The 27,221-nt window shown below is 47.0% G+C and overlaps 2 protein-coding genes across 4 annotated transcripts; both read left to right on the forward strand.

Annotated features, from left to right (window-relative positions):
• Positions 1–322: 322 nt before the first annotated feature.
• On the forward strand, positions 323–21,833 carry LOC118504943 (ABC transporter G family member 23). 3 transcript variants are annotated; one of them, XM_036040043.1, is made up of 9 exons: positions 323–465; positions 1,416–1,596; positions 18,527–18,774; positions 18,858–19,799; positions 19,882–20,098; positions 20,169–20,346; positions 20,419–20,605; positions 20,675–20,940; positions 21,008–21,833. In XM_036040043.1, the coding sequence occupies exons 3-9, from the start codon at positions 18,533–18,535 to the stop codon at positions 21,307–21,309; spliced, it is 2,334 nt and encodes a 777-aa protein (XP_035895936.1). In that variant the 5' UTR covers positions 323–465; positions 1,416–1,596; positions 18,527–18,532; the 3' UTR covers positions 21,310–21,833. The 3 variants fall into 3 exon arrangements, with proteins under 3 accessions (XP_035895936.1, XP_035895934.1, XP_035895935.1); XM_036040041.1 differs by having other exon boundaries at positions 349–476; positions 21,008–21,830; XM_036040042.1 differs by lacking the exon at positions 323–465 and adding an exon at positions 537–554 and having other exon boundaries at positions 21,008–21,830.
• A 2,184-nt stretch (positions 21,834–24,017) lies between these two features.
• LOC118502484 (odorant receptor 22c-like) lies at positions 24,018–26,014 on the forward strand. Its single transcript, XM_036034715.1, has 6 exons — positions 24,018–24,381; positions 24,510–24,696; positions 24,768–25,143; positions 25,208–25,306; positions 25,369–25,521; positions 25,590–26,014. The coding sequence occupies exons 1-6, from the start codon at positions 24,018–24,020 to the stop codon at positions 25,638–25,640; spliced, it is 1,230 nt and encodes a 409-aa protein (XP_035890608.1). The 3' UTR covers positions 25,641–26,014.
• The last annotated feature ends 1,207 nt before the right edge of the window (positions 26,015–27,221 follow it).

Raw genomic sequence — 27,221 nt, forward strand, 5'->3', positions numbered from 1 at the left:
ACCAGAATCCTCCCTCCCGGAAGCGAGGGAATCATCCTCAGGAGGATGACTAACACCAACACTCTCGCGCGGTGTGTATTTCCCACCAACGTCACCAACACAGCGAGCCAGAACCCGGTCATTATCAACCAGCCAGCCAGCCGAACGGTGAAGAGGACTCGCCAACATCTCATGACGCAGCAGTATTTGCGTTCGATCTGATCAAGTGGTTTTCAGTCCCCCCCCCCCCCCTGTATCCCCCCTAACCTTCCCACACACACACATCATTAACGCCCCACCCGATAGGCACCCGCTGAAGGGGGATTTTTTTTCGCGATCACGGTACGCGCAACCGAGGCGCGATCTACACCGCCCAGTTCCCACTCGAATTCGCTCGCAATCGGTCAACTGTATATCGTGCGCGCGGGTTCGTTTCTTCGCGATAACGCAAGTCGTTTGATCTTCGTGCAATAAGCGTCAATCAGTGTAAGCAAACGGTCACTGTCGTACTGGGATCAGTATTTGAGTGTTAGACTAATGCAAAAAGTTTACGAGTTGGTGGCTTTACTTGACCTGTGTGTAACAAAAGTGCATTAAGGAGAGGAAAAATTCCACTTTCATCCGGAAACCACCTGCCAAACATCTGTTCGCATCGAGAAGCGGCCAACAAATAATAGTGCTGCCTTCCATTCCAACACATCGGGTGGTTCTCACGCCGAGCGTGATCAAGTGTTTTGTTAAGCAGCTAGAACCACGGGCACAGTGCGATCTGCGGTTGTCGGTTCGATCGATACGGATCACAGTATCACTCGAGATAGTGCGCTTGAAAGGAGGAGCAAATAAAAGAAAAAAAAACAGTGCCTCAAAATGTCGTTCGTGCCTTGTCGATTGATTAGCGTGCATGGCTTGGCGCTAAACGATACGCCAAACAATCGCTTGGCGGCACGAAACTCTGGCCTCCCGCCTGTAATGCGCTAACGAGCCGCACTAACAGGCAAACTGCAGTGAGAATCGTTTCAAGCATTCAAACAGCTACAACAAAAAATCCGCCCGAGTCGTGCCGTCGGATCAATCACGGCGCCTGGTGCGAAAAGTGCAGTCGCGATTTATTATTTGAATGTTGATTAATCCACTTCCCATTTTCTTTCCCCTTCACGCCCCACATTACCTTCGCGCTAAAAATGTACACCCCCATCCTTCCCCTCTCACGACCTGGTTCCTTCTCCTGTGGTGCTTTCTTTCACACAGCGAAAGGAAAACCATCGCTCATATCATTATCCCGCATTGGTTCATTAACGAAAAAAATAAGGCACACTGGGTGAAATTATTATCCACCGGACGGTGGGTCCAGCTTAAGAAAAAAGGGGAAACAATATTGAACTAAAACCGTGCGCCATCGTGTAAAGGAAAGTGGAGTAACAAAATTTATTTCATAGGTGAGCTGTGCGTTCCGGCTGAAGTTTATCAATTCCGTAGCTGAAAAAGAAGCTTCGTGTGTGAGTGAGTGTGTGTGTGTGTGGTGAAATAGTGGTTGTGTCCTGCTTGTAGCGCTCATCATCATCACATTAAAAGCAGACAACAAAAGGCAGCAGAGAAGTGTCTAGCGCGGCGCAATAGGTAAGCTTTCCCAAACCGAAACGAGGTTACTTTTCGGTTGAGGTCGGCTCCATTCCCCCAAAGCTCTTGTGATAAGATTGCGAAAAAAAAATACAAAAATACACCACTACACCACATATCACTACTTTATTATCTTTTCAACGTTCAACGATTGCAGTAATTGGAAAGATAAGACGCTTGTTTCCTTGTTTACAACATTCGGAACGTTTTTTTTAGGAATTGCTTTGTGATGCTGCACTAAATTTTATACGTCAAGATCGAATCATCTCTTTTGACGCATTCCAAAATGGTTGTTGCGGTGATGCAAGTCATAAATTACTAATTAAAACCCATCCAATCTATTTGGCCAAACACTTTTTACTTCTTTAAAAGCACGTATTTCCGTACACCGAACAGCTCGAACCGTCAATTGGTCGGGCAAGCACTACAAAAAATCCGAAAGGTTGCGTCCGAACTGACCGCTTCCGCCATCGGCTACAAAATTCACGGTCGTTCAAAGTGGCCAACCTTCGGCGGTGGCTTTCTAGTGGCCGCCGGTCTCCCGCGAACGAGGCAAGCCATCGAAGGGCGGGCGGAGAGAACGATGGCTGCGCAATACACCTAGCATGCGTCATAAATTTACCGCTCCGGTGCGCAACAGTGCGTAAGCTCCCCTCCCCCCTCCACCGGATGATCAAGAAAACTGCCACGCTAATGTTCGCTCGTGAGCGCAAGACACGGCAGAAAGGTTGAAAGGTACGAACCATTCAAACCCATCCGCATCAGCCCGCCTGATTTACGCTTCCGAATCATTCCAATAAACCGGATTGTCTAAGCCGCGCACCGTCTGTCGGGCATAAAACACGTAACATCAACGACAACAAGCGACGAACCCGCGATCGGATGATGATTTGGCTTTGTCTTTTGCCACGTGTATGCTGACTGGCGGTATGCAAAAATCTTCTCCGTCTTATGTCATAACGGGACCGTGGCACGCACGAGATACCCGTAAGCTTTTCTGGAGGGTAAATTTTGACGTTCTAGTCAAACCTGTTTGGGTGACTTGGGCTTCACGGCACACCGCATCCGATCGGTCATCGAACTGCGGCCGGTACGTTGTGCCCCTGAATTTGAGCCAAGGTTTCCCGCCAGTTAAGCGTGTCCCTAAGTGGAGCCAGCTTTACTAGCTTGACACGTTGTTTTGGGCCAGCGAATTTGGAACACGTTTTCTAGGGACAAGACGCCTTATCCCGGTCAAGATCGAATGGAATTTTGTTTGCGCGTGTTTTACGTTTTTCGGCAGACATAACCACATTGAACAAACTTGTTTGTGCTATTTTTTTTTTTCGAACATTGTTGTTGGTTCCTGCCGATAATCGGCGGCAGGAACATGAGCGCAAACACTAAATCTCTTTTAACCTTGAATATTTAATTAGCGATCGTTAAACGATTCCTTTGCTCAGTACAATACAATCAAGCGTTCATTCTGCGCCGCAAAGCACAGCCAACGAAGAATGCCGGACCGACTGATTCACCCAACGCTTTAACGCTAGAAAAATCATTAGCCAGCTGCAGTTTGTCCTTTCCGACGATTCTGAGCAGGTAATTAAAACTTTGTCGAGCACACTTCCGGCTACCGGATACCGGGTACCGGGTGGTCTTATCGTGACCATCATGTAAACCGCCGCGAACCGTACCGACGCTAGACTGGGCAACCTGTGCGAACCTACAATTATTAGTTCCAGTTGATTAGCGCACTTGACGGTGACGCGATTTCTGCTCGCTCGTTCTCGCTCTCTTGACTCCCTTGACTGTGTGCCCTCTAGATGATCAATTTTTCAATGTCATAACCCCGTGACATCCAACGGCAAGATTTGTGGCGTAATTGTGGCCTTGCGTTGCGTTTGATCGATCGAAAGCCCCGACCGGATGGAACGGCTTGTTACACGGGACACACTGCACGACAAACTGTCCTACAAGCTCGCTCACATGCACCCTCACTGTATCGGACGATCGGACGTACACACTGTGTGTGTGTGACAATGAGCCATAATTAAGCAACGTAATAGTTCGACCCGTCCTGCCCACACGGAACAGCGTTCTAAGTTGTCTTAGCGTTTAGTGCCACCGGTGCCATCAAGCGCCCTCTAGCGGGAAAGCTGAGCACCACTTGCCGCAACCGTACTGATGAGTCGGCGAAAGTGTTGCGGCCGAACCATCGAGAAAATGGCCCCTTTGTTTAACAACACGAGCCCTAAAGAAGATGGCCACCAAAAGGCAATGGGCCAGCTCGTTTGTAATGGTGCATCCTGTCCCGATGGTGCACCGATAGGCACGAAACGGTCCCTTCCCCCCTCACACACCTTCGCCACAAGCTGTGTACCAGCTTCGCGACTTGCACAAAATAATTAAGTAACACCACACCCCTCTGCCCCTCCTTCTCCCTCAAACCACCCAGCACGAGCACGAGCATGAATGCGCTAGAACAGCTTCAACGAAAACAATAGCAAATCAATCGATGCAACAAAACCGGGTCAAATGCAGCATTTCGCACCGCTGATGGCGCTATCACACACACACACACACACACACACACACACACACACTGGCGCGACGTTGTTGTTGGAGGGTAACGGTCAGAATTAGGGGAAAGCTTGGGAGAAACCGAGAAAACCTGTTCGACAATTGTCCCCGGCTCGTGGAGGTTCATTGTTGCCCGGCCAACATAAACGCTACGCAAACCCATGCTAGCCCGATGCAGGACATTGCACGCCCGAACCGAAACATGCCCAACATCGCATAAAATAAGCCACACACTTTTCACACCAGCACGCATCGTTTGCCGCGCGCGACCAGCAAAGCGCACGGATGCTGCTGCTGCTGCTGCTGATCATCGTTCCTATCGGGCTATCGTGATGGTGCGACACGTTGGATGGTCGCCCAACGGCTAGGCCCAACGGCTAGGCCCAACGGCTCGCCGAATTGTAATTAACCCAAACCGCCATCCCACCAGGCCAATGCAATCCGATGCGCTCGGTTTGCTGTATGCGGTGGGGGGGATTGGTGGTTTGGGGGAGCTTGGAAAACATTTTGCCAAACCCATTCAACGCTGCGCCTTTTGTCGTGTTACAGTAACCTTCAGCGCTGTTCGAACACTCAGCCTACCTTGGGTGGCCAGTGAGGCAAAAGTGCATGAAGGGTGGGGTCGCTGAGCATACTTCGGAAACCTAATCTCACCACCGTACCACGCACCCGAAACTGCACTTATTATTATCATTAATAGATCCTATTGTGATTTCGGATGATTACAATGAACTGTTTAACAATGTAACCATTTGCACCACGGCGCACCCTCGGGCAAAATGGCTCAATTAACAACTGCCACCACATCACCATCACTGGCCCCCCTCGCATGTGTGTAAGTGTGTGGTCAACACACCCGCACAGGCATAGGGTCCACCGGCGGGTTACACAATTTTGCAGAGGCAGCGAGCAAAAACAAAAGGATTTTCTCGCCACACCAACTTATTGATGTAATCATTTTCACGCGCGCGTTTTCCCTGCTCGCTGATAGAATTGTGCACAGGCTTAGCGGCTGTTTGGGTTTGCCCCGATCGAGGACAAGTTATTTGTTTGGCGAGACCCATTTAAACAGAGGGGCATTATGGTATTTCTCCACGTCGGCTACGGCTACAGTAATACAGGAGATGGTGTTTTCCGATTGCAATTATTAGCAGTTAATACGCGTGTGTGCGTGTCTGTGTGGGTTCAACGGTTAATTTACACGAATTAATAATACCGAGAACTGCGATAATTAGCTTGACCCAGTATTAATTACAATTATTTGCTCAATAATCTAGGTTATGGTGCGATTTTTTTTTTTGTGGAAAATATTACTTTTACTATGAATGTAAAAGTTTCTCGCAGTTTGATTGGTATGATTCTAATGAAGGTTGAATGTTCGAAGAATAATTATAGGAATTTATTAGCTGATACTTGTTCGGAACCGGACACCCTAACAACGTGCTAGCTTTATTCGTGGAGCTTTGTTGGAGTTTACAAACTCTGATAAATTTCTCACTAGTATCTAGGCTCAAAGCGGAGTAGAAGTTGAGAGCCCCTTCCTCCTCATCTTCGTTGGCACTACAACCTCGAGAGGTCTCAGCCTTCGTTTAACTCGTAGCAAGATAGTCAGCCATGCGTACGAGTTGGTGGTCTACTTGGGATTTGAACCCTGGTCTTGCCTTGAGAAGCCTGATGTCTTTATTGCCTTGGTCACTGCCACTGCCTTGGCAATGACTTTATTGCCTATGACTGCGATAATGCCCTGACACCTGATGGCTTAGTAAAAAATGTAACAAGTCTATCAACTCTCCCTGATATTTGGCGATCGATTGGTACTTGCTACTTGATTGCTTGCAAACTGAGGTCAATTGGGAATCTCTTAGATTGACAAAAAACCCGCCGACTCAAACATATTCTTCACATGAACCTTCCACTGCCTAAGAGAAATTGTCTCAAGGACAGTCTCGTCTCAAACAAATACAGCGGGTTTTGTATAAACGTGTTCATACATGATGTCCATGATTTTCTTTACCATTTTTCTTGATTATCTGACCTCTGGCTACAAATTTTACAAAAAGAAAGCGGCCAGACAATGAAGCCTTCATTTCCTTGCATATGTCTCCTCCTAAAAGAAGGTTTCGTAATTGAAACCTATCCATCATAAGACTTTTAGAATTTCCCTAGCTGTGAGATGATGTTGCGAAACTCGTAGTTGTTGTAAGGGAGCTTTTGGAAGGAGTTTTCTAAGGAACAAATCTTCAATTAAACAACTCAACGACTGTTTTGACCATATCTTTTCTAAATTTTTCATATTTTAGCATGCTACAAATGGCAATGGAGAATTGGGTTGATCATTAGGACAAAAGGACGTCGTATGTTTTTTTGTAAAATTAGTTTAATGTCAAAAAACAGCTAATCCATTTAAGTTGATGAATGGCCTCTGCTTGCTGATGATGTACACACTTCAATAAACCACCGATGATGATACTTGACGTAAAAGCTGACAAAAATTACTCAGCACAAACCACTGCATTCCACGAGGGTAATGGTTTTGCTTTCTGGCGCACAAGATTACCCGCTGGGTGTCCTGATTTCAAGAACGGTCCCTTTACCACCGAGCACGTGTAGAAAATCGTCACTATCAGAAACCGACCCTTTGAAAGCTTCTTCGAAGCATAAACCGATCGGACGCACACGTTCAGGGGATGTGATGTTTTTTTTTGTTGCTGCTTCTACACCGTCCTCCTTACCAACACTACCAAACATGCAATGGCAAACTCAATTCAATGGCGATCAGGCACAAGAGATTTCCTGGCTACAAGCTCCGTCCACCATGCGCGAACCCAATTCGTAGCGATGGTGATGCTGACGACTCATCATCTTACCGTCGCTTCTCGTTCTAACGGATCATCACACGACCACTCATTACCATCGGCAAGTAATGGGAAAAAAAACCGAATCAAAGTACAAATGACGTACACGGAACAAGTACGCAAAGAACCCGGGCAAGAGCTGCCCAAAAATCAATGTGCTGCCCGTACTGTCCAAAACAAGTAACAAGTGGCTGTACGAAGAGTTCTTCTTCAGCGATTGACGTCACGGTGGGCGAAAAGAGGAAGAAAAAAAAACCCCTGCCCCACGCCAAATCTAGACCTTTATACCTTCGATCGTCGAACTGTGAATTGAAGAATCAATAGTTACCCTGTTCGGTGCGCAGCAGCTGAAGTTGATTTGACGTGTGCAAAAGTTTGGAGATTTGCTGCTGTCTGCTTCCTTGCTGCCTTTTTTCTGCTATCATCACTACCACCGCTGCTACTGCTGCTTCGGGTAGTGGTACTTGTTTGCTGAAGGTTAGCCGGGGTGCGGACCAGTGCACAAATAGTGGTTGAATAATTTCATATTTCAACATGATTTCTAGCCTCCGCTTTGGGCTGACGGTCCGAAGGCCAAATTCGGCCACCGGTAACCGCTGTGTGGTGTGTGTGTTCTTCTTGTTCGACAAACTGCTGCTTGCAAGCTTGCTCGCACAGTACAGCTTCTGATTGCTGATGATTATTTCTGCATAAACAAATTAGTAGCCACACGGTCCGAGCATGGTGGTTCCTGTGAAGATGGTTAAACTTTTTTTTTCGGGAAAACGAAGCCAATTCCTAGAACCTAATTGCAGCTGACGTTTTGGGACAACTTCCAAAATTGGTTTCGGAATAGAGAGCGAGAGAGAGAGAGTCAGAAACCATCATTAGTTCGTTGTTGTGCGTTCTGATGGAATCAAACCTTAGGAACGCACTTCAGTTTTTGATTACAATTTCCCAGGAACCCACATTCACTGACAGAGCAATGCACCCAACCCAATCGACCGAGTTTGTGCAACAAGTGCAAACAAGACTCGATGACTGGAGCTGCACCTCCAAATGATGCTTCACGAGGGCGAGGACTCTTGTCCCCTTTAGAAATCGAAAACTCTCCAAACGAGCACAGGATGTGAGGCAGCTACATAAAGCGCTACAGCACCAAGAGCAATCCGCTACTGGCGCCGTATCTAGAGCACGATGCTTTTAAGCAGCACGGCCACACACATACTCAAAAGAACTAATATGTTCGCGAGCAGGATTATTAAACATGCAACGATCGAGCGCGGCAGAGTTTACATTTAATGACTCTTGTAGCCGCCACTCGACGAAACATGGCGAGATGTGTGTGTACGGCCGGTCGGTTCGGTTCCATCGGTATGATGCATCTATAAATGAACATGAAAGCAGAACACACGCACATATGCGAAGGACATCAATGCGTTCGGTGCACATTCGCACATGGGGATGGTTTATTCAGCAAAAAGGAAAACCTTCTCCACCGGCCACCGGATGTGACGCGACGGTGTGGTCGACCGCGAATGTGTGCGTGCCTGGCCACGGCGAATGATCAATCGATCGATAAATCGAATCAATCACGAACCGTTGAGTCATCGGTGTGGTGGACGCAATTTTCAATTTTCTCGCACAACACTCACCAACGGACGGGCGGGTTGGAATTCTACAGTGGGGGAAGATGGGTGTTTTTTGTTTCACCTTTACTCCTCTTTTTTTGCAGCAGAACGCGTAAATCGCGACTCGAGTGAGTCGGATAAGTGCATAATTGTACTTGAAGTCAATTTCCGCTACGATAATACACATAAAAAGGAAAATACACGCAGTCAGACACACAAAAACACACATATTCTCCCGTCAGCAAATGACAAATATCAAGCGTTTGCGGCACGTATTGTGACACTTCTTTTTGACCCTTTTTTTTCGAGGGCCGGGAATTGAGAACAACTACACCGGGGAAAAAAATAGGCATCGGCAACACCCACCGATAGTGTCCGTTTGTCAAGTGCAAACATCGATACAATTTTCCCATTCTCTTCCGCCGTCACATTCGAACAAACGAAACGAAAATTAAATCAAACAATAACACCAACAGCGAAACAACACAAACATCAAACAGAACGCACACATGCCTATCCACCCGCCCACCGCCCCTCCTCAATAGTTGGGGTTCCGTTAGCATACACAGCAGAACAGGCAACACGCACGCACACGGTTGGATAATTGCATTCCTTCCCTACAATTGCCTACATTCGGGGGTCGCACCAAGGGGGAGTATCGAAGAGCACTTAATCCCCCTCTCTTCTCTCCACCACTTCCGCATGGATAGATTGAAACAAATTAAGTTTTAATCTTCGACAGCATTTAAAATGCTACGGCGGTGGTGCACGGGTGCATACTCCGATGAATCAAACTCCGAAATGGTCCGAAAATCATTAGCAAGTTGCCAGTTTAGCACGCGGTACGAAAAGAAGCATGTAACGCTTCAACAAAAACGGGGGGAAGGTTTGCACACGCACAAAAAAAAAGTGGCAAAGGGATTCGGTAGATAGTGGTGGCACAGCGAGTTAATTGATTTCGGCTGTGCTATCGGGATTAATGGTTGTGAGGGTAACAAAAAATGAATATCGCCAACCAGCATCTGCATCAGGTGTTTATGGTGACATATTCTTTGGCGGTGTGGGAGGTGCAGTGAGGGGCAAGCAATTTTTGGCGAATAATATCAGGCTTTTCCTAGCAATACGGCCAGGCCGTTCTTTATGAATAAAAAAAACAGGCTTTTTCCTATTTAAATTATTCTATTTTGAACGATACTTTATTTTATTAAATTTTTAATTAAATTTTGTGTTCTCCGGACCAGCCTTTAATTGTTTGTCTGTGGAGCGGCACCTTTAAATTGAACTGGTCAACTTTTTAAATTTTTAGCTAGAGTATGCATTCAAATGAAGATTGATTTTTACAATTTCACAAGAATAATTCAGGGTTTTTAGCGATCTACCCAAGAGTTCGCCTTCTTTCCTATAATTCATTTTGACTTAAGAAAGATTCGTCGAGGACATGACTTTAGTATTTTTTATTGCTCTATAAGTTTCATCTTTCTGAGAAAAAGTTGGAAATTTGAGGACATATCCTAATGACCGGAAAACCCACTTTCAACACAACATCTTCTCAATCATGGATAAGGGACAGATCTTGAACATCCTCAAGAGAACAAAAGAAGCTAATGAAGAAAACAGAAGCTTCATCAACTTGACGTTTTAACGCTGTTCAACATTAATTGAAGAGTTTAGAGCATCCAGTGAAAAATCATTTAAATCAAACTATCAACCTATCACTTCAGTGAACACGTCATTGTCGAAGAGACTCCTAACTGGATTCAACAGAAGCTAAAGTATTGGCTAATTAAGACGATGACAAATATAGGTTCTCTGCACGAATACTGACGAAGAGAACGTTTTAAAAAGCCCAAAATATTACGTTTTCCCTTAACCTTCCGATTGAACGCACACCAATTCCTTTATCCTACTTGCACGACTCGATTCATTGGGCAACATTTTCTCTTACACCAACCGTACCATCCATTAGCGTACAATTAAAATGGTTACTTTATATTGAAAGCTTGTAGGTCAAAGTCGGCTGCACTGTAAATATCTCCCAACATCTCCCTTTTGGTCGGTGGAGGTTGTTTGAAACACCACCTTGGGCTACCTGCCACAGCGCTGATGCAAGGATTAATAATAATTTGAAACATCTTTCCGACGCCACGCCGAAGGTGAAGCCAATTCGCAGTCATCTGCTCGCATGGCTTTCGGATCGGAGGGCATCGAAGCGTTCAAGGGCATCCACCCAGCGCGGTTGAGTTTGTTCAAAAAGCGCACAACTTTCCTTCCCATCTAACCCCGGGGCTCGGGCTCCGATACGTCGGCTGGTAATGAATTTCAAGAGTAAATCAAATGAACTTACCATTTAAACACACTCGGAAGCGTCCACATTCTGCCGCTACGACACAAAGCCTACAGAGTTGTTGGACGACCGATCGTGTTTCCATTCCAATTGCAAAACGGCCGTTCGCTGCATCTTGCTGCATCGAGCTGCATTACAATATTAACTCATAAATCGACCCGGGCCCTGTCCGATTCGTACGGCCTTCACCCCCGGGGTCCCGGGGTAGAAAAGGGCATTGCAGGGTTCAGTGACATGTTAAAGAAAACTTTCCAACAAAACTACTTCACGTCCACTTCACTAACTCCAACCTGGCCGGCAAGAGCAGAGCCACCTTGAGAATCGCGAGCACGAGCTGCCTGAGCATGGAGTGTGGAATGCAAATTGGCTTTACAGTTGCGAATCCAACTGCACCACCCCCCAGCGCGTATTGCGGGTTCGCCGAGTGGGCGAGACAGGTTCTGGGAGGTTTTTTTTTTCATTCTCCTCCCAAGCCACGTGCATCACGAACGGTGATAAAACTTAGCACCGAGAAGGCAATCATTGCAAGTGCACCACACCACGCCCGCTGCGACCCATTGCACTTGCACTCGGAGTTCATCTTTTTTTTTCCTCGCCCTCCCCCCGACTCATTTTCTTCTCAAGCCTCCCCCCTTCGTTTCCATTATTCGTCTTCGAATGAGTGAGTGAGGAGGAGAAGAGTTCAAGTTCAGCTGGGATTGAGTGGAGTTGCCGCGAACGGCAAGCTCAAAACAAATGGTCCGTCGTCGTCAGGCGCAAGGTAGCTCCAGCGTTCGGGGCTTAGGATGTCATTTGCATATGCATGAGCGTGGTTCGCGGTGGGAGTTTCAGGATTGCTTCGACCCAGAATGAACCGGTAGAAAATGAAAATGAAAAAATCCTTCGCCGTATAAGCCACAATGAGGCCATCCTGTAATGTAACGTCCTGTAACGCCCGAGAAGCAGATCACTAACACTTACCACGAAATCCCCAGCCCCGCCAAAATCCCACGAGTTACACGACCCGTGAAGGACTTTTCGATTCTTGCCCCTTTTTTTCTCGCCGTGTAAGGTTCGATTCAATCCGGGTCGCGTTACACAGTCGAGCAAGCAACATGTATGATGCAAATGTTATTAGCAGCTACATAATGAGGTGTGTTGTCACAAGGTGTGAAAGAAATGAGTCGAACCCTTAACCCACAGGCCTCATGGGAACAGGGCCGGCGCGTTTTAATAGGGACCAAACCAATCACAAATGAAGGACACGAAGGATCGCTCGTTGCTTAACACACAGATACAAACCTGATGCAAATAAGCCATATTGACTCTCGAGAGCTTCTGCACATCAACAATGCAGCTTGCAAAACGGAAAATAAACTCCCAAGTACACACTCGTCCATTTTTAAAACCACTGTTACAACACGGACGAACCATCCGCAAAACCGTAAACTCATGTTTAATGAAATAATAAAGTGCAAAACCCGGTACACCTTCGTATGTAAAAGCGTCCCCGCACAACCACCGTCTGCAGCTGCCTAATCAGGTTCGCTTGAAAAGAAAGGGAACCTTATGCCGGTCAGTTCTGGGGATGTGACCAGACCATAGTGCGACTAGCAACTGGCGAAAGGGAAGCGGAGGATGACTTCCGTCCTGCTCCTAAGTGGTAAACCGCAATGAAGCAACGGAGACTTACCGACTTGTGGGCTTTCCCACTCACCTACGGCAGAAGGACATGGGAATCACATCTCACACATCATTCGTGCTACCTCTCACATGCTTACAAGGGAACAACGTCAAATATTCATTCACAGACGAGACTGCAGTGGTTGCAGCAGCCGGGCACTTCTTTCTTAAAGGGAAGCTATCCTTCTGGCCCTTATTAGTCTTCTCAATTAAGTACAGCGTTTTAAGGCGAGAAAACCTTTTCATGAGGCTGTTTATATCGTTTAAATCAAAATAAGTGAAGCTTGTTGATGACATTCCACTAACTAGCTTACTCTAATAATTTTATTGCCCCTCTTTAATCTCAAGCTTTCATTCCACCTTCTATTAGTCTGCGCTACGGTAAAGAACATGAAAAACATCTTCCCACAACCAACAGTCGGAATCGCTTGCAACGCACTACCTTCAAACCCCGATTGCCCACGCGAAGCCATGAGGAAAAATTATATTAAATTACATTTTTCTGCACAATTACTTAATGAGACATCAGCCGTGCATCGTGCTCACATGTGAGCGTGCGGAAAAGCTGGAAAAGCTCGGTAAAAGAAATGAATAAAGTTGCTCCGACTCCGATGTCGAGGAGTCGTGCACAGTGGCAGTAGACGTTGGTGCATTTGCAGACAGAAAAAAAACACCGTGCGCCATTGCCATTGCCGGTGTGCATTGCTCGACCGAGAAATGAAATTCTTTCTGACTTGCAAATGTGTGTAAATAAAATTGCACGGTCTTCCTGCGTATTGCATGCTCATAAAGCTAGGGAAATTGATGTTTAAGACTTATGAGACGAAAATAAAACCACTTTTCCCTCAATCCAGTTGATAACTACTCTTAAAATTAATAAAATATCTGATAATTTGGAGATAACTTCATAAGAGAAATCTCTTGGGTGATATTTGGAAACCTTTACTGTCGGTTCTGAAGTGATCATCCTGATCGTTGGGCAAGAAGCAGTAGAATTGTATTTATCACCTGCCAATGCCAAAGCGTTACTTTACGATACTGTGATCGAGCACTCACAGCTTGAGTTAGAAGTAGCCTGAGAAGAGAAAAGTTAACCTAAACAACCTACTGTTCTATTCAAGCAAGTGACCCTTTACTAGCCACTCATCCGGTCCACCGAGAAGGGTATTTGACTCAGCCACGTTTAATTACAAAATTAAGAGGAAAATTACTGTCTGTTAGTGCATGCGCCCGGCTAGTACTTCTAGGCCCGATGCGTTCTCGTCGCGTGAAGCGTTCCACTTTGATTGGTACACTAGCTTAACGAGACGCTTGCCATCTGGGTGCAGCTTAGACGCGTTTGCTCATCGATCGTCATTGACGTCAATGGAAACCGCCGTTCGGTGTCGGTGACGACGTTCGCCAACCGACAGCCCTAGATGATGAGTGTACACTTCTGTCTCCACTTATTCTACCGTCAGTAGTAAGACGGCGAAATCGTACATTCGCTAGCAGTCGTTCGCTTGATCCTGTTTGTGGCAGCCCTAATTAGCCTGCAATGACTGGTTTTGCAAACGAGTGTAACTATCTCACGCCGATTTTGCGGGATTCTGGATTCATCCGGAGATGGAAAACCGATTCCTAGTTCCCGCGATCATCAATCCCATCACCCAATGCTCAATTTTCCGTTCAAAACTACGCCTCACTGTCTCTTGCATCCAAACACATTTTCCAAATTAATTTAATCAAGGGCTTTCATGATTTCTGAAGACCACAGAAAAACGCAAGCACGCCACACGACCACACAACTCCCGTCTGGAAAAGGAAAATCGTGTGCCACATTAAGTGAAAACTGCTGTCAATTAGCTTAACCTCCCGAAATGGGATGATGCTGCCATTCGTCAAACGCGTGAATGTCCACGGCACGGTGCCTACGCGGTCACGCAAAGCATCGATGGCTCACTGGCACGAAAGCCACCATTGGAAGCTTGCCGAAATGCAAATGGACACTGACACCACGGTGTCGGTGGACATCGCACGGGGTTCGTCTCTTACGTGACCAGTTTGAGCGCGACCCATCAAGATTACGCTTTTTAGATCGAGCGCTCGTGGTAATGGATTAGTGGCCACCGATCACACTCTCCACACCACACCGTTGAAGCGGAAGTCTCGCCGTCCCCTAGGTTCATCGTGGGGTCTGGGTGATACTTTCAAGGTAAAAGAAACTGATAATTAGGCGAATTAATTCGATAAATGTGCAGCGGCCGTTGTGGGGATGTGACGTGCACCTTTGCCCTTTTACCGCAGGGGTCAATGTCTAATATCGGTCCGACCCACCCACTGAGGGTGAGGGATAACTGTGGGTGTCAGCGATAACCCTGACCATGGCTAGCACATAATGCCGCTCAAACCGGGGGAAAAGATAATTGCTCCTAAGGCAAACACTGTCCGCCGCCCGGATTGATCCGAGCCGATGCGAGAAAAGACGTAAATATGAGACACGGCCCCTTGCGACACCTGCACCCATTGACTGGGGTCGGGCTAATTACGACTCTAGCCGACCTCTCGCTCACATACTCAGCTCGAGCTATGGGTGAGTGTAAGCGCATTTACATAACCGGTACCGGGGCTGATCATGACATTGAACTGTTGTTGCCTTGCTCGATGAATGAAACTCCTGCCCAATCTAGCGATCCTAAGCACCTTTACCACTCGGCCGGGTCGGTTCGGTGGTGGCAATTTAATTTCAATAGTTTTCCATACCGTACGCGCGGCGCGACACGGTGCCCGTGTATCCCATCTTGCCGGTGGGCAAAACGGAAGCCGCATTGCCGTGCGGATCAATCATCCAACTTCCAACCAAAGTACAACTAATCGAGCGATGTACACCGACGAAATGTCGCTGCACAAAACCGCACCAACATGCAATTTCCATCCGCGGGAGGCCGACCAACCAACCGACCGACACGGGGCGTGCGGAAACACGATTTAATTCAATTAAAAAACTTTTCCCTTTTTCGCGCTTACGATGACGGTGCTGCCAACGCCCGCAAGCTTATCGTTTTTGCCGCGATCCAGAATGTTAGCACTTCCCGTAGCTTTCGGCACTGCTGGTGCAGCCACTGGTGTCGTAATGCATATTCGATTGGACAAAGAAGAAGCGGCAGAGTGGAACTCGCGGAAATTGCTCCAAAGCATTTCGACGATGAAGTGCCGGGGTTTGCCGGCGATGCGCATCAGTATTTGATTTTAAGTTTCTCTCTCGCCCACCCAAGTACATATGTACTTGCAAAGCAGCACCGACTCTTGAAAAAAAAACCCCATGCAAAGGAAAACAGTTTGCTACAGGAGAAATATGCTGAACAGAAAAGTTTGCTTCCTTTTCGGTTCCTTAACCGAAGCCCGTAAGCTATGCGCATCAAACTCATTTCGGAACTAATAAATTGATTGGCTGGCTGGCGTTCGCATTGGTAAAAGTTGTGACGCATTCGCTTTGCATACTGTTGAGCCATTAGCTTTGATGAGTTTTTAATGCAGTGATGTGGTGCTTTATTCATGAGCAAGTGGAAGGAGCCCGTCTCCCTGGTTGCTCGGCGATTTCTTTACAGCATTAATTAGGCTCTGTTTTTGTCTTCAATACTTTCGGTTGACTTGTAAATCGGTTTGTTGTTTTGTTTTTTTACTTTAATAGTTTTTATTCGCCCTCGTTTACAGTGACCCTGGCAGCTTTAATTGCATGGTTTTTGTTTGCTTACATTTACTTCCTAGTTATATCTATTATAAATTGACCACACAGAGCTTTGGGACGTTTCGTCGACTAGCTTCATCATAAGGCTCCGTAGTTTATTTTATTATTAAAGGGTTTTTGATTTTGAATACCTTAAAAATAAAGTCAAAATAGAAGCTCTAAATCCTAATAAAAAATCATCTTCGAAATAGCGCAAGTGTTTTCTTCAAATCGCTGCGCCTGAAGGTATGCAAACTACAAGCTATTAAGAGAATGTTTCGATAGCGTTAGAATTGTTCAATGAAAGGCGATGCATTATTGCATTGCAACAACCTTTCAGTTCTTAATAATTATCGTATTTACCCGTCCAAGTCCTTTGCCATCAAGTTTGAACAGCCATCATTGCAAATAATTTAACCAATCACTCAGCTAACCCCGCTCAGAAGCCATTAGGCAATCCCGTTCCAAGGGTTCGTTTCCTAACACGTACACGTATTTTCTAGAAATTTTCCGACACATCATCATCACCCATATCCATGGGCACTAAAGCGAACCAAAATAGCGGAACATTTTTTTCAATACCGTTCAGGCAGGCAAAAGAACGCAAACACTAAATAGCACTAGCGCAAAAAACAAAATCATAAACAACAACACTTTCATGCAACTGAAACTACCTTTTTTCCTCCCCGCCCGGTTCGGTACGTTACTACGCAAACCCTCCGCTTTCCAAACCCCGTAATCGGTTGCGCAAGGTTCGAGTTCTATCTCGGCACGCAAAAGTTTGCCGTGCCCGGGCACGGTGCTGCACCGTTGCAATCTGGCCAGCAACCTTGCCGGTTTGCAATCACCCCGAATTGCAGCGGCAGCCGGCATCGCGGACTGTTCACAATTTCGTTTGCAAGTGAGCAAGTGTGTTGTAAAACAATGCCACATTCTTGTTTGGCAAGGCGAGCCGAGGCTCTACTTCGTCCGTGTGTCCCAAGTTCTGCGCTACGCCTAGAACCTGTTGTTTGGTCTGCCCATGTTGTTCGGCCGAATTGGTTTGCATATAGTTATGTACGGTTGAGTATGGTTTTGTGGATGTATTTTAATTTTAAATTTAAATGATTTATTATTGCGTTACAAGTGCGTTACAGCGGTTCCGGTGTGGTTACGCCGTTAAGAAGCCTGAATGTATGCAATTTGATGTCGATTTTGATACTGCACGGTGTGTTAAGTGGCCTTTCTATAAGATTTTACCACAAATCACAACCTTTATGCAACATTTATGCCTTTCCAAGAAAAATAATATTTAACCCAGTCTATTAAATAAAAATCATAATTATTTACCAAATAATTCACATTCCTGTCATCGGACTGGAACATCCGCATTACCGAACTCTGCATTTCAACGACGTGATTCACCTTTTCCACACCTGATAAACAATGTAAGCAATAAATGCTATCGATATGCATTGCACCCGGGCACAGTATGCAAACAGCCCGAGAAAAATAAACCCCTCCCCAAACACCCCACATCGAATGCAATCGAATAAATCTACCAAATCGCTTTGATTTCCGTTCCGTTCGAGCGCATATTTGACTCTGCTTCCGACAGCCTGAGAACGGCTCCCGCACAGCGAATGATATTTGCATTAATGCAGTTAATGCAGCCCTTTGCGATGCTGCCCGTGCAAACATACAAACACCGCGTCAAGCTTCATTAACGGCAATTAAATTGATATTTCCTCTCTCGTAAATACACACACATACACATCCACCCCATCAGCGGTTCTTCCTGCATTGCAAACGTTTGAAACAATGACAGGAGGAGCAAACCAACAGATAAAAAAAAACAACGACAAACGCAACCACTGTCCAGGGCGGGAAGGATAATAAGCGTTACGCTGGACGGGAATGGTAGAATCCATTCCATTAACAGCCTTAATTTACACAACACAAACACGAGCCGCTACATCCCGGACCGGGACCGCAACCAGACGCTTGGATGCGCATTTAGCGCATCCGAATGTCAAATAAATTCGCTGCGTAAAACTATAAACGGAAGATGAAATGATTGCCTAGCCTTAGGTACACATTCACTGATTGGGCTTGTGTCTTATTTGTCTTCCCCGTTGCGCAAAAGGACGGTTTTGTATCGCCGGTGTGACTACACATTCTAATACAGTACTGTTCTCTGTCAACCCCACAGCACATCATGGACGCCGAGTCAGAAGGAATTCCACCGGTTGCTACCGGCAGTGGCCAAACATCCGCCGCCGACGATACAAACTTTGACCTGGCGGCAAGACGAAAAATGTTCATGTCGCAACCGTCGACTGTGGCCATCCGGCGCCAGCAAGCCGTCTGCGTGCGGCGGGCTCACAAAATCTACGGCACCAAGAAGAACCCGAACGTCATCCTGGACGGCTTGAACATGACGGTGCCCAAAGGCGCGATGTAAGTATTGCACCGTGGCTCGTTAATTAGCTCGTGATTAATTATCCCTCCGTTCATCTCCTGGTCCCTGTTCGTCTCGATAGCTACGGGCTGCTGGGTGCATCGGGCTGCGGTAAAACGACACTGCTCTCCTGTATCGTCGGTCGGCGTAGGCTTAATTCGGGCGAAATCTGGGTGCTCGGTGGTCGACCCGGTTCACGGGGTTCTGGCGTACCGGGACCGCGCGTTGGCTACATGCCGCAGGAGGTGGCACTGTACGGTGAGTTTACCATACGCGAAACGCTCATCTACTTCGGCTGGATCTACGGCATGACCACGGACCAGGTGGACGAAAAGACAGACTTCCTGTGCAAGCTGCTGCAGCTCCCGAACGCTTCACGGTTCGTGAAAAACCTTTCCGGAGGACAGCAACGGCGCATGAGCCTTGCTGCCGCCCTTCTGAACGAACCCGAGCTGCTCATCCTCGACGAACCGACCGTCGGTGTCGATCCAGTACTGCGCCAAAGCATCTGGGACCACCTGGTGGAGATCACCAAGTCCGGCAACACAACCGTCATCGTGACGACGCACTACATCGAGGAAACGCGACAGGCTCACATGATCGGGCTGATGCGTGGTGGAAAATTCCTGGCCGAGGAATCACCCGCCGACCTGCTAGCTCAGTACCAAGCCGAATCGCTCGAGGACGTGTTCCTGAAGCTGTCCGTGCTGCAGAACATGGGCAAACGGAGGCGCTCGTCGATCGCGCAGGAAGTGGTGGAGCATGTGCGAATACCGGCCATCAGCAATCCGGCCCTGGACCTCTCGCCGGAAGAAGACCACGGCGAGATATCGGGAGAGTTTGGTGATAATATTTCCATGTCATCGCGAGGGCCGGACGCGGTTACGCCAGAAATTCAGGCACCTCCGTTACCGCCGGAAGAGGACACGAAGACACCGTTCGTCGACTACTTGAAGATCGTTAAGCCTAACCATATGCGAGCGTTGATTTGGAAAAATTTCCTCTGGATGTGGCGTAATGTTGGGTAGGTGGAACGAGGCGGTTTGGAGATTTGTGAAGGATTTGGAGAAATGACATAACCTCAACTTTCGTATCTCCCTTTAAAGCGTGATGGCTTTCATTATCGGACTACCGGTGGCACAGATTATTCTGTTCTGCTGGGCGATCGGACATGATCCCGTCGGGTTGAAGCTGGCCGTGGCGAACTACGAACTCGAGGAGGCAGGCTTCGGATTCCAGGACTGTCCAGTGTACCCGGGCTGCAACTATTCTTTGCTCAGCTGTCGTTACATGGAGTATCTCAAGAACAGGAGCGTTGTAATAGTGAGTATTGAGCAGCTTCCTGCTTAATTAAGGAGCTCTCCTAACTATTTCAATGCTCTCTTCTTTCCAGGAGCTCTTTTCCACCGAAGATGACGCGTTACAGCAAGTAAGTCGTGGCAAAGCGTGGGGAGCGCTCGTGTTTGCCTCCAACTATTCCGACTCACTCGTGGAGCGAACCGAACGAGGCCGCGATGTGGATGATTTCACAATTGATGCATCAAATCTTGCCGTTACCATGGATATGTCAAGTAAGTTGATCGAGCACGGAGTATCGAGCTAGTAGGCACTGACGGTCCTCTTGTTATCGTTTCCCCCAACAGACCAGCAGATAGGAACACTTCTCTACCGCGACATCCAGTACGCATTCTTTGACTTCATCGAAAACATACTGACGGACTGTGAAGTGAACCCATCCAATGGACGAATTCCGTTCCAATGGAACAAGCCCGTTTACGGCGATCGGAAACCAAACTTTACAGACTTTGCTGCACCTGGTGTAATTCTCACGTAAGTAGCAATTCCTTGCAGTGTCTCGATACTCCAGCTATATATAATACTTTATTTTATCCCTTATAGCATTATCTTCTTCCTGTCGGTCGCCCTAACATCCGGCGCCATGTTGATCGAACGTAACGAAGGCATTCTGGAGCGTTGCCTTGTGTCGGGCATTACCGGTATCGAGATTCTCTTCTCGCACGTCACCACCCAGTTCCTGGTGATGTGTTTCCAGACCGCGCTCGTCATGGTGTTTAGCTTCTCCGTATTTAACCTCACCAACCGGGGTGACATCGTGTGGGTTATCTTACTCACCATCCTGACCGGTCTCTGTGGCATGTGTTTTGGTAAGCCAACCATACAAATAAACCAACTACAAAGATGATACTAACAGCGTGTCCTGCTTCCCACCAGGCTTCGTCGTATCTTGCTCCTGTGATAATGAACGCTCGGCCACGTACATGGCGATGGGAAGCTTCCTGCCGATCGTCATGCTGTGCGGCATCATCTGGCCGATCGAGGGCATGCATCCGCTCGTGCGCGTGTTCTCCGTCTTTCTGCCACTCACCAAATCGACCGAATCGCTACGCTCCATTCTGCAGCGTGGCTGGCTGATCGAGGACCCGAACGTGTACATCGGATTCGCCTCCACTGCCATCTGGATCGTGATCTTCCTTACCATTAGTATACTGTTGCTCAAGTTCAAGAAGGGATAAGCCGCTGCAACGCTAACCAGGTTTCAGTTTCGCTCAAATGGTGAATGGTGGACGATGCTCCTTGGCGAGCCTTGGCTCATCATTCGTCACGGGGAGGGGAGGTGTGCTTAGTCAAACGGGGGTTTATATTGTAAGAATCTTTTTTTTTTATTTGTTTATTTTGGCTGGTCTAGATTACGTTTGACATTCGACGGTCCCAAGGGTTAGGAGGAAAGAACTGAAGACGCACTAGCACTAGACGGTTCAGGAATGGTTTAGCTCTTCATAGACAAATCGTTGCCTCCAGCGTAGTCGACCTGGAGGCATGACTCTATTTATATCATTCTCCATCGACCGTTCTCCTCATAAGGTACGGCTACCCATCGCACGGTAGCGTTGAATGTACGTTTTCACTGTGTACGTCTAAAATTGCCCAATTTGGATGGAACGCGCGCGCGCTAAAATGTGGGACAAGCGCAAGTTTTGGTAGCATTAAGCAGGATAATGGAATATAATAAACCAAACACCTATTTTAGCTCAACGCATCTTGTAAATTCATATTTTTATTACGGAACACAAAGCGCCAACGACGCTCATAAAAAAAGAAACCTTTTGTTACATGCGCCTAAAGGTATGCAATATGCAATGCTCTGGTACAGTTTTAATGGGCAACAGCGTACGTAGCACGGCAACGTTTTAATCCCTTCCCAATGCATTTCCTGAAACGAAGCAACGATAAATGCCGAGTTGGATACAATTTATAAACTCTAATTGCATTTCACCCAAAGCAACGCCCCAAAACAAAGCTGCGCCACGGAGAATATACCGAAACTGGTAATAGTTTCTATTGATTAGTTCCAGGATGTGTCGAATGTATTTTAATCAACCTAAAATCCCCCATATCGCCATTTTATTACCTTGCATCGGCGGGACTTTGCATGCCTGGTCCGTGTGTAACGTTCGAATGCGCTACCATTTCCATACCAAAAATCCATTCATCTGCTCCAAATTCCACGTACAATACGGATTCCGCATAACGCTTCCGGTGGCACACCCACCACAAAGGAAAACCACCACCCAGCATCCGCTTCTCCCCACCCACTTGAGCGGAAGCTATATTTCAGCGCATCAACAATAATTAATTCCAAGCGTCAATCGACGGTGAGATGTGAATTCAATTAGAAATCCACATTACCGTGGCTCATAACTAACTCACGAACCGATACGACTCCAGTCCGCCACCAGGCACCGCCCGGTGGTGAAAAGACGCGTGTGTCTCTAAGAAGGAGGACAATGTCCCCTGCATCGCCACCGTTCGCGGTTGTACCATTTTCCACCTATTAATTTACATCTGATTGAGCAATTGATTAATTGAAGTAGTAAACAGAGCGGAAAGCTGCCCATGGTTGTGGCGCACCATGTGCTGACCGTTGCCGTAGGGAATTTTGCAAAACTTGCCCGACAGGCAGGTGCTGCTGCTGTGGTTTGCCACTCGGCCACGCCACGCTGGAGAACCGTTTGGTCCAGCGCATATCTACCAGCGCAAGCGAATGAACGTCGCGTCCGTGTTGTGCGTGTTGATGAAGCTCGATGAATATTGTATCAATGGAACTAAGGCTCACGGCTAGACGGACGGAAAGACCGGTACCAGAAAGGTACCACAATTCAACGTTCGCCCAATGCCCGGTGGAACCGTTTGCTTGCTCCCGGTTGCTCGACTCCGGTGGATTAAGCAACCTGGCAAGCTTAAATAAGTTTGTTGGTAAAATTAATTTACCACACACCGACTTTCCTACCGAAGCACAACAGTAGCCGAAAGCAGAAAGGAACCTATTTGCAAACTCCAAATATGATTCCACGTCTATTCCAACCTAATGTCTGGCGCCCAATTCAACCCATTTCGCGAGGTTGTTTTGATGAACGAATTTCGAGCGAACGCAAAGCTGTCGACCTCGGGTTTCATTAAGTCGAAACCGGTGGCATAGACCACCGAAACCTCAGGAATCGATTAAACGGCCCTATTTGTGGTCGAAGCAACGGCTTGCCACCGTGTAGTTGACACGTACTACACCGAGCTTCGCCACAAAATACTCATGAAAGCGAATTTCCGGCGATTTTCTGGGCGTGTGGCAAAAGACGCTCGAATTCTTGAACCACCAGTATGACACACACCCAACGATCTCGGGAAATCCTGCCCCCCTCTCTTGCGCGCCTTCCTGCTTCTGCCCCTTTTGCGGCGGCGCTGGAAAGTGTTCGCATTTATTAGTCAGCAGTTTTGTGGTTTCGCCGTAAAGAGCTCAAATCAATTAAATTGCTTCCCATCATTAGGCACCCGTTTGGTTGCAAAAGCTCCACCCGAGTATGTTGCCTGCCTGATATGATTTGATAAAACGAAGCCTAACACAATAATGTGCAGGGCGTGTTATTAGCGGTTTTGCGAGCATCCGGACAGGCTTCCCTCCCTGGAACGCTTATCTTTCGCGCGTGAAACATTGCATATTAAAATTGCGTTCACGATTAATCAGGATTTTCTTGCGACCTGTCACTGGGTGAGTCGATCAAAGTGTGCGAATTGCAGCAGTGACAGCTTTTCCCATCGTTGCCAATGTTTGTCAACTGACCGTGGTTAACAACTTTAACCGTTGCTAAGGACTGCTGCTCACTGCTCACTATATATTGGCTGACCGTTGAAGAAATCAGACCATACACAATCCTAGCACCCACTAACCATGGTGTCCACCGTAGCGCCTGTTTCCGACATCCCGAACGCATCCCAAACTATGAAGAATTGGGACATCTTTAAACTTCAGCGCAAGATTCTGCTCGTCTTTGGACTGTGGCCTGCGGATCGTTTAGTGCGTCGTTGGTATCTGAAGGGGCTGATTGCGATTAACCTGGCAGCTCTGGCCATCTGTATGGTGGGTGAATTTCTGCACGGACTCTATGCTTACCGGGACGGTAATCTCAGTGAATGTATCGAAAGCATTTGCCCCACGGTGGCTCGCATTTCGGGCTTTCTGCGTATGGTGTTTTATCTGGTAAATGAAGCGAAAATCGACCAAGTGCTTAATAACATCAGTAAATTGCTGCAAGGTAAGTCTGGAGTTCTCTTATGACCCCGGACTACATTCTAGACATTCTACAAACACTGGAAAAATGCTTCCCAAACTTCGCATTCAAAATCGCCCAAATGTATGCAATTTTCACACCAAACCCTCCAGATAAACATCCTCGAGATAACGCAATCTGCAAACAAATGACCACACTCGGCCAGCAGTTTACCTTCTACCTCTTCCTGATGATGTTCTTTGCCGCCTGCCTCTACGGCGTAACGCCCTTCTGCATCATGGCCTACAACTGGTACCAGGGACAGAGGCCACTCGTAAAACTGCTCCCATTTAAGTTGGCGTAAGTAAGATTATTTTAATGATTTTGCACAAAACTTTGTAATCCGTTTTTATACACACCTTTTCCCCCAGCTTACCTTTCGATTCGCAGAACTCGTATTACTTTGTCCTGACGACAATCTTTCTAAATTACGCCTCGGCTCCAACCATCACCTCCCAGTCGGGTAGTGACGCACTGTTTAGTGGCGTTTGCCTCTACGTTTATGGTCAGTTTCAAGCGATCAAGCTCGACCTGGAAGCTCTCTCGGCAACGCTAGATAAAGGCTCGCTGAAGGGTTCTGTGGCCGAAACGCAACGCGTTACGGACGAACTACGGCGCATCAGCAAACGACACCAACAAATCATTGACCTGGTGGCGGAAGTTCGTACCGCTTTTACGCCCAACGTTCTGCTTGCCTACACGGCCACAGCCATCATCATGTGCATCGTTTGTGTTGCAATGCTGGTGGTTAGTGTCCCAGCTAGCTCGAGTGAGCTTACAATGTCTTAATGCTTCTTCTCCAACTTCACAGGTAGAAGGAATCTATAAGCTGACTTACCTACCGTACGCATTTGCCGAGCTGACGCTGCTCTTTCTCTACTCGTACAGCGGCACAATCATTCGTGACTCGGTGACTCACTCGCGCGAAGCTTAAAAGAATTCATTTCCCTAATCCTGCGTTCCATTTTCCAGAGCGAAACCCTACAAACGGTGGCATACGATTTCCCCTGGTATCGATTCGACCGCAAAACGCGTCATCTTATTCAAATGATAATGATTAGAGCTCAGTACGGATCGAATGTTGACGTTCCGTTCTTTGAAACATCGATGGCAAGCTTTTCGGCGGTGAGTACCGAGGCTAGGGCCACAGCACCGTGTTGTTTACCTTGTTTCCTATTTTATTCCATTTCCAGATCGTTCGTACAGCTTCTTCGTACATAACGCTAATGAAATCCTTCTTGTAATACCCGACACTCAGGCAGGGTTTCAAAAATTCATCAATATTCATGGACCATAAATAATCCCTAGCAGCTTTACGGCACCATAGGTCAAACCTTTTGGCGCGTCTGTCAAACGGGCCTCTGGAAGAATCGGAAAAATCTATATCATTAGTATAATTAGGTCAGTTGCCGTCACTTGCCAAAGGCCCTGAAACGACCCCCGTTAAAGTTAGTGCGCATTTTACGACATCACAATGACGTGCTGCGTCAAGATGCACTTGCACCGAAAACATGTGCGACTCTGCCCAGCACGACGTCGGCAAGACTCGCCTTCTCGCGCGGAGCTCGCGTGGCAGTGTGGAAAGTTAATTATGGCACAGCTTAATGAGTCTAATAAAAGATGTTAATTGCTGGAACTAAAGTGAGCGCGCGCGCGCTTACGCTGCCTTTACAGTCTGTGCTTTCATCTTGAAACACCATCCCTTAAGAAGTTGGCCACCCGTAAGAACCACCCGAATCTTAAACGAAAGGTGCCCGTTTTTTACTACTTGCATGCTCTACGCGCCAGAACTAGTGCTAACCACTCACATGCATGTTTTCTAGCTTCTGCTCACTCATCGTACAAAACCACTTAACTTAAAACATACCTTCAGCGCAACCCATCCAGAAGAGGCCTGGCCAGTCTTTTCATTTGTGGTTAGTTGCGGTACGCCACTGAAGGCAAGCGCCCGGAAAGTATGCATGCATTTAATCGCACGGTAACAAACGGCTCGCTGTCTTTCAGTTGGCATTTTACACACCGAGGGTGAACCCGAGGTCCGTTCTGAAAGCTTGCCAACTGCAACATATGGAGCGACTGCTTAACCAGATTAGCTTACAATTGGATCAGTTCAGCTAGAAAATTGAGTTCTGCACAATTCCGATCACTATATCCCTTTGTCTTTGGCCACATCGTTGAAAGGTGCTGTTCTCTTGCTTTACAGTGCGGTGCGCCTGAAACTGTATCCCTTGTTTGATTACCCTTGTTTTTCTTGGAGCTCGATTTCCCCACCGAGCGCAAATGCTAAGAAAAGTTAATTTGCTGCTTTGAAGTAGAGTCATAAAATAAACACCCTCTCCTGTTTCTTTCTCCAGCTTACTTACATTCTGTTTCGCGTGAAGGAAACTACAATGTGGTTGGAAATCGAATGTTGCGAACGATATTGGATTAAAGTTAGTTTGCTCGGATCCATAATAAACAGGGGCGAACATGAAAACCACACTGCAATTACACTGCAACAAAACTGACGCCTGAAACAAATCGAACAAAGAAAATCGATCTCAATTTCTAGTTCAGTTTCTTGGTTGGTACTTCTATCCTGTTTTAGCAACAATCTTTCTTTATTTCATCATTTCTTCCACAACCGTAAACATGTTTTACACAAGCTTCAAACGCATCAAAGGAATATCCATTAGTGTAACGCGTATTGCATACTTGTAGGCGACTTTAGCAAAAGAAGCAAAAAAACTAAAGGATTGTTCTGAGTAACGAACTTTTTCAATAAAAAAAACCCCACCAGAATCCATTTCGATTAATATTCCACCATCAAACTTTCCATCCTACCG

This window comes from Anopheles stephensi, chromosome 2, assembly GCF_013141755.1.
Source record: "Anopheles stephensi strain Indian chromosome 2, UCI_ANSTEP_V1.0, whole genome shotgun sequence".
In the NCBI taxonomy this organism is placed as follows: Eukaryota; Metazoa; Arthropoda; class Insecta; order Diptera; family Culicidae; genus Anopheles; species Anopheles stephensi.